The following is a 13720-nucleotide window of genomic DNA, read 5'->3' on the forward strand; positions in this document are numbered from 1 at the left end:
AAGGTTCCAAGACAGAAAATGAGGTGCTGTTCCTCCAGTTTGTGCTTGGAATTCTCCTGGCAGTGGAGGAGGCCAAGGACTGACATATCAGTGATAGTGTGGGAAGGGGAGTTGAAGTGACTGGCAACAGGGAGATGCAGGTCGCAGTTACAGACGGAGTGCTGGTGTTCTGCGAAACGGTCACCTAGTCTGCGTTTGGTCTCATCAATGTAGAGGAGGCCACACTTGGAGCACTGAATGCAGTAGATGATACTAAGGGAAGTGCAGGTAAATCAGTATGCTATCTAATTTAACAAGTACACGGCTGCCCATTAAAACAAAGTCTAAGGTTTAGAAATAGTGCAACCTGGAGCCTGACATGAATAGTGAAGTCATCCGCCTCTACACAGAGCTGCCTGTCCTGCCGAATATTTCTACGTTTTCACTTTCTAATTTTACATCAATGCTCATAATGGTGCGGGGATTGGAAAGCCAAGTATTAATTATTTTAGTGCTCCATTATGCATTAAAAAAAAATGAACAGAAACAATTACCTGGTAGGAATTGTAATAGCAAATGATGCTCTTGTTCTTGGAAAGTCCTAGCTTGCTTCCTTGATCTGTTGCCAAGGCAAAGGTAGAGAGGAATCCAGGTCTCAGTGCATGTTCTGGTGCATTATCATTCGCAACTAAAGAAAAATAACCCATGGGAACAATTAACTTCAAGCAACTTCAACAGCACCAATGTAGCAGTTAATTTGGAGAAGCACATTAAAAGCAGAAAATTCTTGCAAAAGTGGAAAGCCGCCTGCACTTCCTGCCGACGCGTGAGAAAAGGGTGAATGTGGCTTTTGAAAGTTGCCTCTGGAACACCCTACATCAAATCTTTCTGCTGAGTGCTTGTCCATTCCTCAATGGCAAGGTCCTGTGCAGTGGGCATACCTTACACAGGTAAAATCCTTGATATTGAGGGCAGGGGAAAGGAATAGGGGCAAGAAAGGCAAGATTGAAAGGGGGCCTGAGGGAAAATTTTCTCCATACAGAAGGTCGTGAGTATATGGAACAAGCTGCCAGTGGAAGTGGTAGAGGCAAGTACAGTTACAACATTTAGAAGACATTTGGACAGGTACATGGAAGGATGTAGAGGAATATGGCCCAAATGCAGGCAAATGGGACTAGGAAGGCACCTTGGTCAACATGGACGAGTTGGGCCGAAGGGTCTGTTTCCATGTTGTATAACTGTACGAACCTGAGCAGATTACACTCATCAAAAAGCTGAAAGAAAATTGGCAGCGTTTAGCTCATGCTGCTGGGCTGTCAAACCTATCAAAAAACTTTCGTTTCTCCATGTTGTACTTCTCACATCTTCTTACGATGTTGGAGGCCATTTGGCTCATTGAGTCTTTCAGAGGAAACATTCACCCCCATTCCCCACTTATTTCCTCGAAACCTATTCTCTCTCACATGTTCACTAATATTCTGCTGATCCGCCCACCAGCCAGCGACACTCAGAATAATTTACAGTGATCAATTAACCCACCAGCATGAATTTGGGATGTGGGAAAACACGCAGAGGAAACCCACAGTCACAGAGGGAACATGCAAACTCCATAAAGACAGCAGAGGTCAGAATCAGGGTCACTGGAGTTCTGAAACAGTTGCGTTACCTGTGACACTACAGTGCTATCTAAAGTTTGGAACCAAAAACAATGAGAAACTTAAAGACCAAACTATTAAAAAAGCTAAAACTGTAAATTACAAAACAACAACTGAAAACAATTACCAAACTTAATTCAAAAAATGCAAATGATCTAACTCGGACCTTACTCCGTCGCAAATGTTTCTGTTCATTTGGGTGAAGAGAGCTGCAGTCCTGCATCAGCTCCAGCCTGGTGCAGACTTATAAGATGCTGGATAACTGTGCCACTTTACATTCCATCATCGCCAGTGTTGGTGACCAGCGAGATTAGATTTCCGAACTTGGTGTCACTAATACAGCGAAACGTTGGCCATTCCCTGCAATACTCAGTCCTTTCTGGCAAGGTGCAGGGTTAATTGCAAGAAACTTCAGAAGTTCTGGAAACAGAACTTGAATCATTCTTTTACTGTAACCTGAAAAGGGCAGACTGAACAGCCAAGCTTAGGTCAGCAGTCACTCTATTTCCTTGCTACAGCTGCCTCATTCATCAGGTCCTTTTCACTTGTGGAGTGTTACATAAATAATGCAGCTTAATTTGTGAAATTAGAACATTTCTTTTAAACCAAACTAGCAAATCATTTTTGATTCTTTTACCATTTAAGGAAGCATGCCAGAGTTTCCATTAAACAGATTCCTTACAAACATCAATCTCTTGCTATTAGTGGATGCTGAACTACAATTGAATAAGTGCTGGATCAGGGAGAATTTATGTTTTTTTCCCCCAAAACAAGCAACACTTAGTTTCTCTTTTCGTAGCAAACGCTTCCTTCCCACCTTGTGGATGTTTCACCTATTCTCAGATAGATGCAAACCATCCCACTGCATCACTGGAGAACCCATCCTGGCCAATATATCTCCCTTAATTAGCAATGACATCTTCAAATGCTGGTTGCAGCATCTTCAAAGACCCCACCCACCCAGGACATTCTCTCTCCTCTCCTCTTCCATCGGGTAGAAGATACAGGAGCCTGAGGGCACGTACCACCAGACTTAAGGACAGCTTCTACCCCACTATGATAAGACTATTGAACAGTTCCCTTATACAATGAGATGGACTATGACCTCACGATCTACCTTGTTGAGACCTTGCACCTTATTGCACTGCACTCTGCAGCTGTGACACTTTACTCTGTACTGTTATTGTTTTTACCTGTACTACATCAATGCACTCTGTACTAATTCAATGTAACTGCACTGTGTAATGAATTGACCTGTACGATTGGTTTGCAAGACAAGTTTTTCATTGTACCTCGGTACAAGTGACAATAATAAACCAATACCATTAACTATATCAAGACTAATTAATTGGTGGCAAAGTATCAAACAAGACAGAAAGAGGACAAATCCATTTTATAGAACTTCTGTCCCCAGTGTCAAAGTTGAATTTTACTAGTTTGTAAAGAGAAATCTTTGTTCAACATTCTAATTCCATATAATTGGTGAGATAGAGGTCACCAATTTGCAACTTGTGAAACCCAGTTTGGAACTGCATTGCAGTTCTTATTCATGAAGTCAAAATCGTGCAGCAAAGAATCAGGCCCTTCAGCCCATCGTGTCTGCACTGACCATCAGGTACCCATTTACACTATTCTTTCATCAATCCCATTTTATTCTCCCACCATTCCCATCAGCTTCCCTCAGATTCTACCCCTCACCTACACACTAGGGGCAATTTAGAGTGGTCAATTAACCCACCATTACACCCCTTTTTTAGATGGGGGGGGGGGGAAATTGGAGCATCCGGAGGAAGCCCACGCGATCACAGGAAGAGCGTGCGAGCTCCATACAGTCAGCTCCGGGGACCAGAATTAAACCCAAATTGCTGTAGCTGAGGCAGCAGCAATACCAGGTGTACCAATGTGATGTGTAATACATATCCCTAATTTGGGTAACTTCCTCACCAGCACTTCCAGACTGCTGAGGAAGTTACCCAAATGAGGAATATATATTATACAATCACCAAGATTACAGCAAAAGTGCAGATTTAATGAGAAACCATGACTTACCTTTAATCACAGGGACTCCATCCCTGTCAGATACTACAATAGCATGAAGGCCCTCGACACTGTAAGATAATCAAAATTATTCAGACATTTGCAGCAAAAAAAGAGTGAAATTCATAAAACTAATGCACAATGGAATTTTATTCAATGAAAATTCAAACCTTTTCTATCCCATACAAATCAAATATTTATACATTTGTTCATACACCATTCACCATAGAAAATTCCATATTAAACCAGGATGTTGCCTGGAAGGGAGGGGTGCAGTTACAAGGAGAGATTGGACAGGCTGGATTTCTTGTAGGAGGCTGAGGGGTGACTTTATAGAAGGTAATAAAATTATGAGGAGCATTGATAGAATAGATAGTCTTTTTCCCAGGGAGGGGAGTCTCGAACTAAAGGGCACAGGCTTAAGGAGATCTGAGAGATGATTATCAGGAACAAGCTGCCAGAGGAGGTGGTGGAGACAGATAGTTACAACATTTAAGAGGCATTTGGACAGGTACTTGGATAGGAAAGCCTAATGAGTGCAAATTGGATTAGTGTGGACAGACACCATGATCAGCATAGGTGGGCCATAAATGCTCATTTCTGTGCTGTACAATTCTACGATTCTATAAAACAATAGTAGCTAATAAGGAAAAATAAAATAATAGGATATTTTTTAGATTTATAGGGATGCTGCCAGTTCAAGGGCCTGAGTTATGAGAGGCTGGGCAGTCTATGAACTTATTTCTTGGAACGTAGTTTGAGAGGTAACCTTATGCAGGTGTATAAAATCATGAGGGGTACAGATAGGGTGAATGCACACAATCTTTCTCCCAGGGAGGAGAAGCTAAAAACTAGAGGGCATAGGTTTAAGGTGAGAGATGAAAGATGCAAAAGGGATCTAAAGGGCAACTTCTTCACACAGAGGGTGGACCATATATGGAACAAGCTGCCAGAGGAAGTGGTTGAGGCAGGTACAATAACAACATTCAAAAGACATTTGGACAGGTACGTGGATAGCAGGGGTTCAGAAGGATATGGGCCAAATGCAGGCAAATGGGACTAGCTTGGTGAGCACTTTGGTTGCCATGGACGAGTTGAGCCAAAGGACCTACTTCCATGCTGCATTACTCCATGACTCTACTATACTGGCAGTTACGGAAGCTGCAGAGCAATTTAATATCGCTGTATTTAGAAGGCTTGACATATTTGTCATCACAACATATTTTGAATTTGCACCATGTCTAGGGTTCCCGTGTTCGGGAATTTAATTAACTTTGAAGTAGGGTTACCTAGACGTCTCCCCTCTCACAAGCCACCGGGCTCAGGGCTGGTTTAAAGAATCATTATTCCTGTTGACCATGATGATATCATGGTCATGTTTTCAGCCCTAAGGGTGTGGGTACCTATACCTTGCTACAACCGTCCTCCCATCCTGTCCTGTAATGTTAACTCAGGCCTCAACTAGCTTGGTGTGAGGTTGGTCAATTTGCTTTGCACCACTAGTGATTCTTCAGAGTGAATTGGTACGATCCATTCCCTCTTCAGTTATGGACAGCCTTCGCTCACAAGGAACTCAAAACCCTTTGACAGGTCGCCTTTTCAAACCGGCTAGATGTCCACACATATTCTTCACCCTGACCAGCCCAGGTGATGCCATCACTTCAGATGCCAGCAACTGGAACAGGCTATACTAGTTTATGTGGGACCAGATAGTAGACCAACACTGATGTGGCCTCACAGTTGTGGTCAATCTAATTGTCACATTTTGCAGAATTGAGAAACTATGAGAGCATGCCTCATGAAAACAGGTTGAGTGAACTTGGTCTTTTCTCCTTGGAGCGACAGAGGATGAGAAGACACTTGATAGAGGTGTATAAAATGATAAGAGGCATTGATCGGGTAGATAGTCAGAGGCTTTTTCCCAGAGCTGAAGTGGTTGCCACAAGAGGACACAGATTTAAGGTGCTGGGGAGTAGGTATAGAGGAGATGTCAGGGGTAAGTTCTTTTACTCAGAGAGTGGTGAGTGCGTGGAATGGGCTGCCAGCAACAGTGGTGGAGGCTGATACAATAGGGTCTTTTAAGAGACTTTTGGATATGGAGCTTAGAAAAATAGAGGGCTATGGGTAAGCCTAGTAATTTCTAAAGTAGGGACATGTTCGGGACAACTCTGTGAGCCGAAGGGCCTGTATTGTGCTGTAGGTTTTCTATGTTTCTATGAAGAAGTACAAAAGAGGTAATGGTCCATTTAAAACAAAACAAATGGCCTCATTAGGCTCCCTCAGAGAAGCCATGTATTTATCAGTAGAATGATCAAATTGTCATTATTAACCCTAGCACCTCCAGTATTAGGAAATGTTGGTCTTCCATTATTCCTCTTGATCTCTACACAAAAGCCTCAGATGGAATTGCTCAGGGATGAATTATGGATGAGAACAGAATTGGATTTGACTGCGATGTTCCTACAGTTGAATAATCTGCCAATATCTATTATGTAATCAAAGTGAATAATGGTCATTTGATCTACATCTAGCAATCTGTCAATACTTCCAGAGGGAAGGAAAGAAAATAAGCCACAAATCGCCTCTCACAGACGTTGTAAACCTAACTTTCCTCAGTCCAAGCCTGGCACTAATTCCACACTACAAGGGAAGAGTTTGAGGAAGGCAGGTACACAATGAAAGCCGTCCTACTCAATGTCCGTGCAACAATTTCATTAAAACTACAATGGAAGAGGAACCGTTAACCTTCCAACTAACATTCACACAACTCGACATCTCCAGTGAGATGGAAAACCACAGAGAAAATGCTGCGATTCAGGAACAACACGCATGCAGCAGAATAAAGGGTGCTGGAGATAGGAACACAAGAGGAAGGGGGTGGATGAAAGAGGGCAAGTGAACGCCAGCTAAAAAGTCCATTTTATGCTCAGAGTTCCAGTTTGGAATTAATGGACTGTTCTACAAAATCTATTGTAACAGTCAAAAACTATGAAACATGAAATCAGCTCAAATCGCCATGGTTGTACTGGGGTGGCCTGATCTAATAGTTATACCTTCTATGGACAATGGTTATCTCTTCTTCTTAAGGAAAGCTTGAATTAGGACCTACGCTCTAAGATAATGGAACTCACAAGATCACAAGACAAAGGAGCAGAAGTAGGCCATTCGGCCCATCGAGTCTGCTCCATGAGCTAAACTAACACTATTCCTATCTAGCCCCAATTTCCAGCCTTATCCCCATATCCCTTGATACCTTGACTAATTAGATACCTATCAATCCCCTCCTTAAACACCCCCAATGATCAGGCTTCCACAGCTGTACGTGGCAATGAATTCCATAAATTCACTACCCTCTGGCTAAAGAAATTTCTCCTCATTTCTGTTTTAAACCGATATCCTTTAATTCTAAGACTGTGCCCTCTAGTCCTGGACTCACCCAAGTGCAAGTTAGCTGCAAAGCCAGAATCAAAGGTAATAAAATGGCCTGTAGGACAACCTTAAAGCAACAAGATAGAGAAGACCTGGAGAGATGATCAACCCACAACCAGACTTAACACCCACAATAGCAAGACATCCAACAAGCCTGTGTGTCATGTCTATTATTTCCTATGATATCTGTAACACAATGACATTCCATTTACAATAATTACTGGCAAAGAGACAACAGCTCCAAGCTAGTTTCTCTAAGAGCACATCTTCAGTTGGCTCACGAAATTCAGGCTATTCTGGATTACAAATTGAAGTGAGAAACTGAGGGGAAATTACTACTTTAAATAAAAATGGGGAACCACAGCAAATCTATATCCATAGTGGACTGATACTTCCTTCATTTTAAGTTATGTTCTGATAAAATGGCCAAAAAAAAGGAATTTCCTGCAAGAGCAAATTATTTTGGAAAATAATTGAAAAGTAATGCAAAAACAACAGTTAAAACCTACTTAATAAATCCACTGTACTACTATAAGGCATGACAGTAACTTAGAAATAGATTTGCAGATAAGGAAACAATAATTTATGTTTTTACCTAGGCAACTGTTTGTAAAGGTATCTCTTCAAGTCCTGTACAAAAGAAAACCACAGTTTTTTTTAAATTTTGCTTATATTACAAGCACATTGCAAATCTTCCACTTAAAACAAGAATTCAAGTTCAAATTTTAGAATGCTCCAGTGTTGGAAAAGCTATCTCAGATTTTACCTCTCAATATAAGTGGTTAGCTTACAGCTAATTACTTGCAGTCTCTATGCAAAATTAATTTTAAACTCTTGTTTTTAACTAGCCAACCCAGTTTCAATCATGCCAGCACAATCTGTACACATTAACATAAAACAACCTAGGCCTCCAAGTTTAAAAGGTATAATTTGCATTTTAGAAAAACAAGTAGGGAGGGAAATGATCGACCCAATGTGTGGAATAGGTTGTAAACTTTGATGTTGAGCCTCTTCCCTTCAAGATAAGGGGACAAAAATTGTAGTCTAACCATTTGAAAACACTGCTATCTTTTTTGAAGTTCAGTTTCTACAGCTGTTTTAGATTTCCGTTGCAGCTCTGAGACGCATTCATTCATTCTCCTCTCACTTTGCACACCTTGTCATACTGGAAGTGGTTCAATTTAGAAGGAAACTGACCTGCAATGGGATTTGAACACAGTTTAAAATTGGAGCTATGGGGATCAATGTACAGGAAGGTCAGTGTGACCGAGACTGTTAGTACAGTGCAGAGGGACAAGGGCAGCAGAACTTTAGACAAGCTTATCTACAGAGGAGCAGAAGTGTATCTCCTGTTGCTAAGTGTTACACGCCATAATTTCTAACATGACTTTCTAACAAACAGACCGCAATCAGTGAGGATAGGTGGCAATACCTCCGACACGATTATTCTCAACACTGGTGCCCCACAAGGCTGCGTCCTCAGCCCTCTACTCTACTCCCTATACACTCATGACTGTGTGGCCAGAATCTGCTCTAACTCCATCTACAAGTTTGCAGATGATACCACCGTTGTAGGCCCTATCTCACAGCAATGAGTCAGAGTACAGGAAGGAGATAGAGAGCTTAGTGGAATGGTGTCATGACAACAACCTTTCCCTCAATGTCAACAAAAGAGCTGGTCATTGACTTCAGGAAAGGGGGCGGTGTACATGCACCTGTCTACATCAATGGTGCTGAGGTCGAGAGGGTTGACAGCTTCAAGTTCCTGGGAGTGAACATTACTAACAGCCTGTCCTGGTCAAATCACGTAGATGCCACAGCCAAGAGAGCTCACCAGCGCCTCTACTTCCTCGAGGCTGAAGAAATTTGGTTTGTCCCCTTTGACTCTCACCAACTTTTACCGATGCACCATAGAAAGCATCCTATCTGGATGTATCACGGCTTTGTAGGGCAACTGCTCTGCCCAGGACTGCAAGAAACTGCAGAGAGTTGTGAACACAGCCCAGCCCAGCCCAGCCCATCGTAGACACCAGCCTCCCCTCCTTGGACTCTACCTCTTTACCTCTCATTGTCTTAGTGCAGCAGCCAGTATAATCAAAGACCCCACCCACCCGGGACACTCTCCTCTTCCATTGGGTAGAAGATACAGGAGCCTGAGGGCACGTACCAGCAGACTTAAGGACAGCTTCTACCCCACTGTGATAAGACTATTGAACGGTTCCCTTATACAATAAAGCGGACTACGACCTCACGATCTATCTTGTTGTGACCTTGCACCTTATTGCACTGCACTTTCTCTGTAGCTGTGACAGTTTACTCTGTACTGTTATTGTTTTTACCTGTACTACATCAATGCACTCTGTACTAACTCAATGTAACTGCACTGTGTAATGAATTGACCTGTACGATCGGTTTGTAAGACAAGCTTTTCACTGTACCTCGGTACAAGTGACAATAGTAAACCAATACCAATAATACAGAGGTGGTTCCTTATAGTTCTCCGCTTCCAAAATCGGATTCACTAATTTCAATGGACCTGAATGTTTGAAGGGCAGCACCGTGTAGTCATGGCTATACTATATGTTTAGTACCAGCAACTAGGGATGAATTTTTTTTAATTCCCTAGATTGTGAAGATTAGAAAGACAAGCATGAATATTCCAGCAGCAGCTGAACTGTGGATTTAAACAGCCTTTACAACAAAGGTATGACCATGTTCAGACCCAAGGGGGAAGAGGGATGGTGTTAACTGGAACGAGCAAGGCAACCGGTTCAATGTTCCCGGTGTTTAACTGGATGAAATTAAGACTGATTTAAGACTGGATGCAAAATAAACAGAGGAGGGTGAGAAGAAATAATCAACAACAAACTTTCCAGCATGGCACAAAAACAGGTAGACCTTGTCCCACAGATATTTTGTCTACATACTTCAAACTTAGAATTAAGCCTAACAGTCAAACCAGCTATCATTGCTTGAATTCCAGTTTTGAATAAGAAATTAAAACAGGTGAAGGATCCATTGGTGGGTGAGCATTTGGGGGACAGTGACCATTGCTCCATAACCTTTAAAATTGTCATGGACAGGGACAGGTGCAGAGAGGACAAGAGGATTTTCAATTGGGGAAGGGCGAACTATGAGGCTATAAGGAGAGAACTTGAGAGTGTAAATTGGGATGTCCTTTTTGAAGGAAAATGTACCATGGAGATGTGGTCGATGTTCGGGGATCTTATGCAGGATGTTAGGGATAAATATGTCCCGGTGAGGCAGAGAAGGAATGGCAGGGTGAAGGAACCGTGGGTGACGAGAGAGGTGGAACGACTTGTTAGGGAGAAGAAGGTAGCATACGTGAGGTATAAGCAGCAAGGTTCAGACAGGGCCCGTGAGGAATATAGGGTAGCGAGAAAGGAACTTAAGGAAGGGCTGAGGAGAGCTAGAAGGGGATATGAAAAGGCTTTGGCTAGCAGGGTTAACGAAAATCCCAAGGCCTTTTTCAAGTACGTGAAGGGTAGGAGGATGGCTAGGGTAAAGGTAGGTCCGATTAAGGACAAAGGTTGGAGAATTTGCCTGGATGCGGCGGAAGTGGGAGAAGTTCTCAATGAGTACTTCTCTTCAGTATTCACCAGGAAGAGGGGTCTTGATGATGCGGAAGGGAGTGCTGGTAGGGGTAATGTTCTCGTGGTTGTAGATATCAAGAGAGAGGATGTGTTGAAGTTGTTAAATAATATTAAGACAGATAAATCTCCGGGACCTGACAGGATTTTCCCCAGGCTGCTTCGAGAGGCGAGGGAGGAGATTGTTGAACCGCTGGTAAGGATCTTTTGAGTCCTCGTTGTCCACGGGGATGGTGCCAGAGGATTGGAGGGTTGCGAATGTTGTCCCCTTGTTCAAAAAAGGTAATAGGGATAGGCCAGGGAATTATAGACCGGTGAGTCTCACGTCTGTGGTGGGTAAGCTGTTAGAAAGGATTCTAAGGGATGGGATTTATGAACACCTAGAGAATCATGGACTGATTAGGGACAGCCAGCATGGCTTTGTGAAGGGAAGATCTTGCCTCACAAGCCTGATAGAGTTCTTTGAGGAGGTGACCAGGAAGATTGATGAGGGCAGTGCGGTGGATGTGGTTTACATGGATTTTAGTAAGGCGTTTGATAAGGTTCCTCATGGTAGGCTTCTTCAGAAGGTCAGAGGCCAAGGGATCCAAGGAAGCTTGGCTGTGTGGATTAGGAATTGGCTTGCATGTAGAAAGCAGAGGGTTGTGGTGGAAGGAGTGCCCTCGGATTGGAAGGCAGTGACTAGTGGTGTCCCGCAGGGATCGGTTCTGGGACCTCTACTTTTTGTGATATTTATAGATGACTTAGATGAGGGGGTGGAGGGCTGGGTTAGTAAGTTTGCGGATGACACTAAGATAGGCAGTGTTGTGGATAGTGTGGAAGGCTGTCGGAGCTTACAGAGGGATATTGATAGGATGCAGAACTGGGCTGACAAGTGGCAGATGGAGTTCAATCCGGAGAAGTGTGAGGTGGTACACTTTGGAAGGACAAACTCCAGGTCAGAGTACTGGGTAAATGGCAAGGTACTTGGCAGTGTGGAGGAGCAGAGGCATCTGGGGGTTCATATTCACAGTTCATTGAAAGTTGCCTCACAGGTGGAAAGAGCAGTTAAGAAGGCCAATGGGATGTTGGCTTTCATAAATCGCGGGATTGAGTTTAAGAGCCGTGAGGTGATGATGCAGCTTTACAAAACTCTAGTTAGGCCACACTTAGAGTACTGTGTTCAGTTCTGGTCGCTTCATTATAGGATGTGGAGGCGTTGGAGAGGGTGCAGAGGAGATTTACCAGGATGCTGCCTGGATTAGAGAGTATTGAATATGAGGAGAGGCTTAAGGTGCCAGGGCTTTATTCACTGGAAAGGAGGAGGATGAGAGGAGACATGATAGAGGTATATAAAATATTGAGAGGAATAGATAGAGTAGACAGTCAGCGCCTCCTTCCCAGGGCACCAATGCTCAAGACGAGAGGGCATGGCTTTAAGGTTACGGGTGGGAGGTTCAGGGGAGATGTCAGGGGGAGGTTTTTCACCCAGAGAGTGGTTGGTGCATGGAATGCACTGCCTGGGGTGGTGGTGGAGGCAGATACATTGAACAGGTTCAAGAGCTTGTTGGATAGGCATATGGAGGAATGTGGGATGGGGGGATATGCGGGAGGAAGGGGTTAGGTAGTGTGAGGGTGGTTTGATGGACGGCACAACATGGTGGTCCGAAGGGCCTGTTTTGTGCTGTATGGTTCTATGGTTCTATACATTGCAGGTGTGCTTCACAGATGCCACACAAAAACGTAACCTCAGGTTCTGTCTACTAAATTGGCTGTGTTGACTACAGCACTGGGAACAATCACTGCTTCACTCAGCTGGGATGAAAAGTGCAGGAAGTGTACATCAGAGAATTGTTGGAACCGTTATTTGCATCACAGTGCTGTGAAAAAGCATTCTTTTCATAAATTTTAGCTGGCAAGAAATTCAGACAATTTCCTCTTAGCAATTCATAAAACGTTACTTACATCTGCCATTTTTCGTTACTTCACAAAGGTAAACTCAATTCTGAAACACAAGAGAGAATTTCCTATATTTTCTTTCTTTCAATAACATTAAAATAACTCCATCATTACCAATGTTCACTCACCAACTGAGCCATAAACACAGAAAAGAGAGTGAAAGAATTTAACATTAAAAAAACAATATTTTTATTGCGACTCTGTTCAGCACTAAAGCAAGTTCTGAAAAATGAAATAGTTTATCGTGAACTGTTGCCTTCTCTATTCTGCCTCATGTAACTGAGCTGCAAACACATTTGCCTTGCAAATATCTCACTGCTCAATCTCCAACATCTCTAGCTTACAACTTCCAGAGATGTGCTCCTTCAGTTCAGATTTCAGCCTCCACGATTTAACCACTGCAGCAACCTTGTTTCCCAAAGCTCTAGAAATTCCCCTCCCCAAAACTTCTCCTTTCAGATGCTTGGATTAAATATATACTAGAAAAACAAATCAGAAAAAGCTTATGCATCTTAGTGTCATATTTTATTTGATACCATTTTCTATGGAAGCAACAAGATCTTCTACATAACTAGGTGCTATACAAGTGCAAGTTGCTGCTGTCTCACTAACGTGACTTTTTTTTACTTTCTTGCACATGCTATCTCGATAAAACTACCATATTAGGGTGGTTTTAAGATATCTTTATTCGTCACATGTACATCAAAAAACACAGTGAAATACATCTTTGCGTAGTGTGTTCTGGTGGCAGCCCGCAAGTGTCGCCGCGCTTCCGGTGCCAACATAGCACGCCCACAACTTCCTAACCCGTACGTCTTTGGAATGTGGGAGGAAACCGGAGCACCCGGAGGAAACCCACACAGACAGGGAGAGAACGTACAAACTCCTTACAGACAACCGCGGGAATTGAACCCAGGTCGCTGGCGCTGTAACAGTGTTACGCTAACCGCTAAGGAGCCAAGGTGTCTAGCAACTGACTTGAGATTATCTCAGTTCATTTGTGAACTTTCACTCCTTCAGGTGCTGGGGTGCTGGATAGCTTAGTATCAACCTGGCTCTTTCAAACTTCTA

The 13720-nt window shown here is 43.1% G+C and overlaps 1 protein-coding gene across 1 annotated transcript in view; it reads right to left on the reverse strand.

The window, feature by feature from the left end:
- The window catches only part of lamtor3 (late endosomal/lysosomal adaptor, MAPK and MTOR activator 3), a 29294-nt gene that overhangs the window by 8678 nt on the left and 6896 nt on the right, over positions 1-13720 (reverse strand). The window contains exons 2-5 of the mRNA XM_052010289.1: positions 12656-12695; positions 7696-7730; positions 3684-3742; positions 534-667 (exon numbers count right to left, since the gene is read on the reverse strand). Coding sequence (XP_051866249.1) covers positions 534-667; positions 3684-3742; positions 7696-7730; positions 12656-12664 — 237 coding nt within the window. The 5' untranslated portion in view covers positions 12665-12695. The remainder of the gene's footprint in view (positions 1-533; positions 668-3683; positions 3743-7695; positions 7731-12655; positions 12696-13720) is intronic.

Source organism: Pristis pectinata, chromosome 2, assembly GCF_009764475.1.
Source record: "Pristis pectinata isolate sPriPec2 chromosome 2, sPriPec2.1.pri, whole genome shotgun sequence".
NCBI lineage: Eukaryota > Metazoa > Chordata > Chondrichthyes > Rhinopristiformes > Pristidae > Pristis > Pristis pectinata.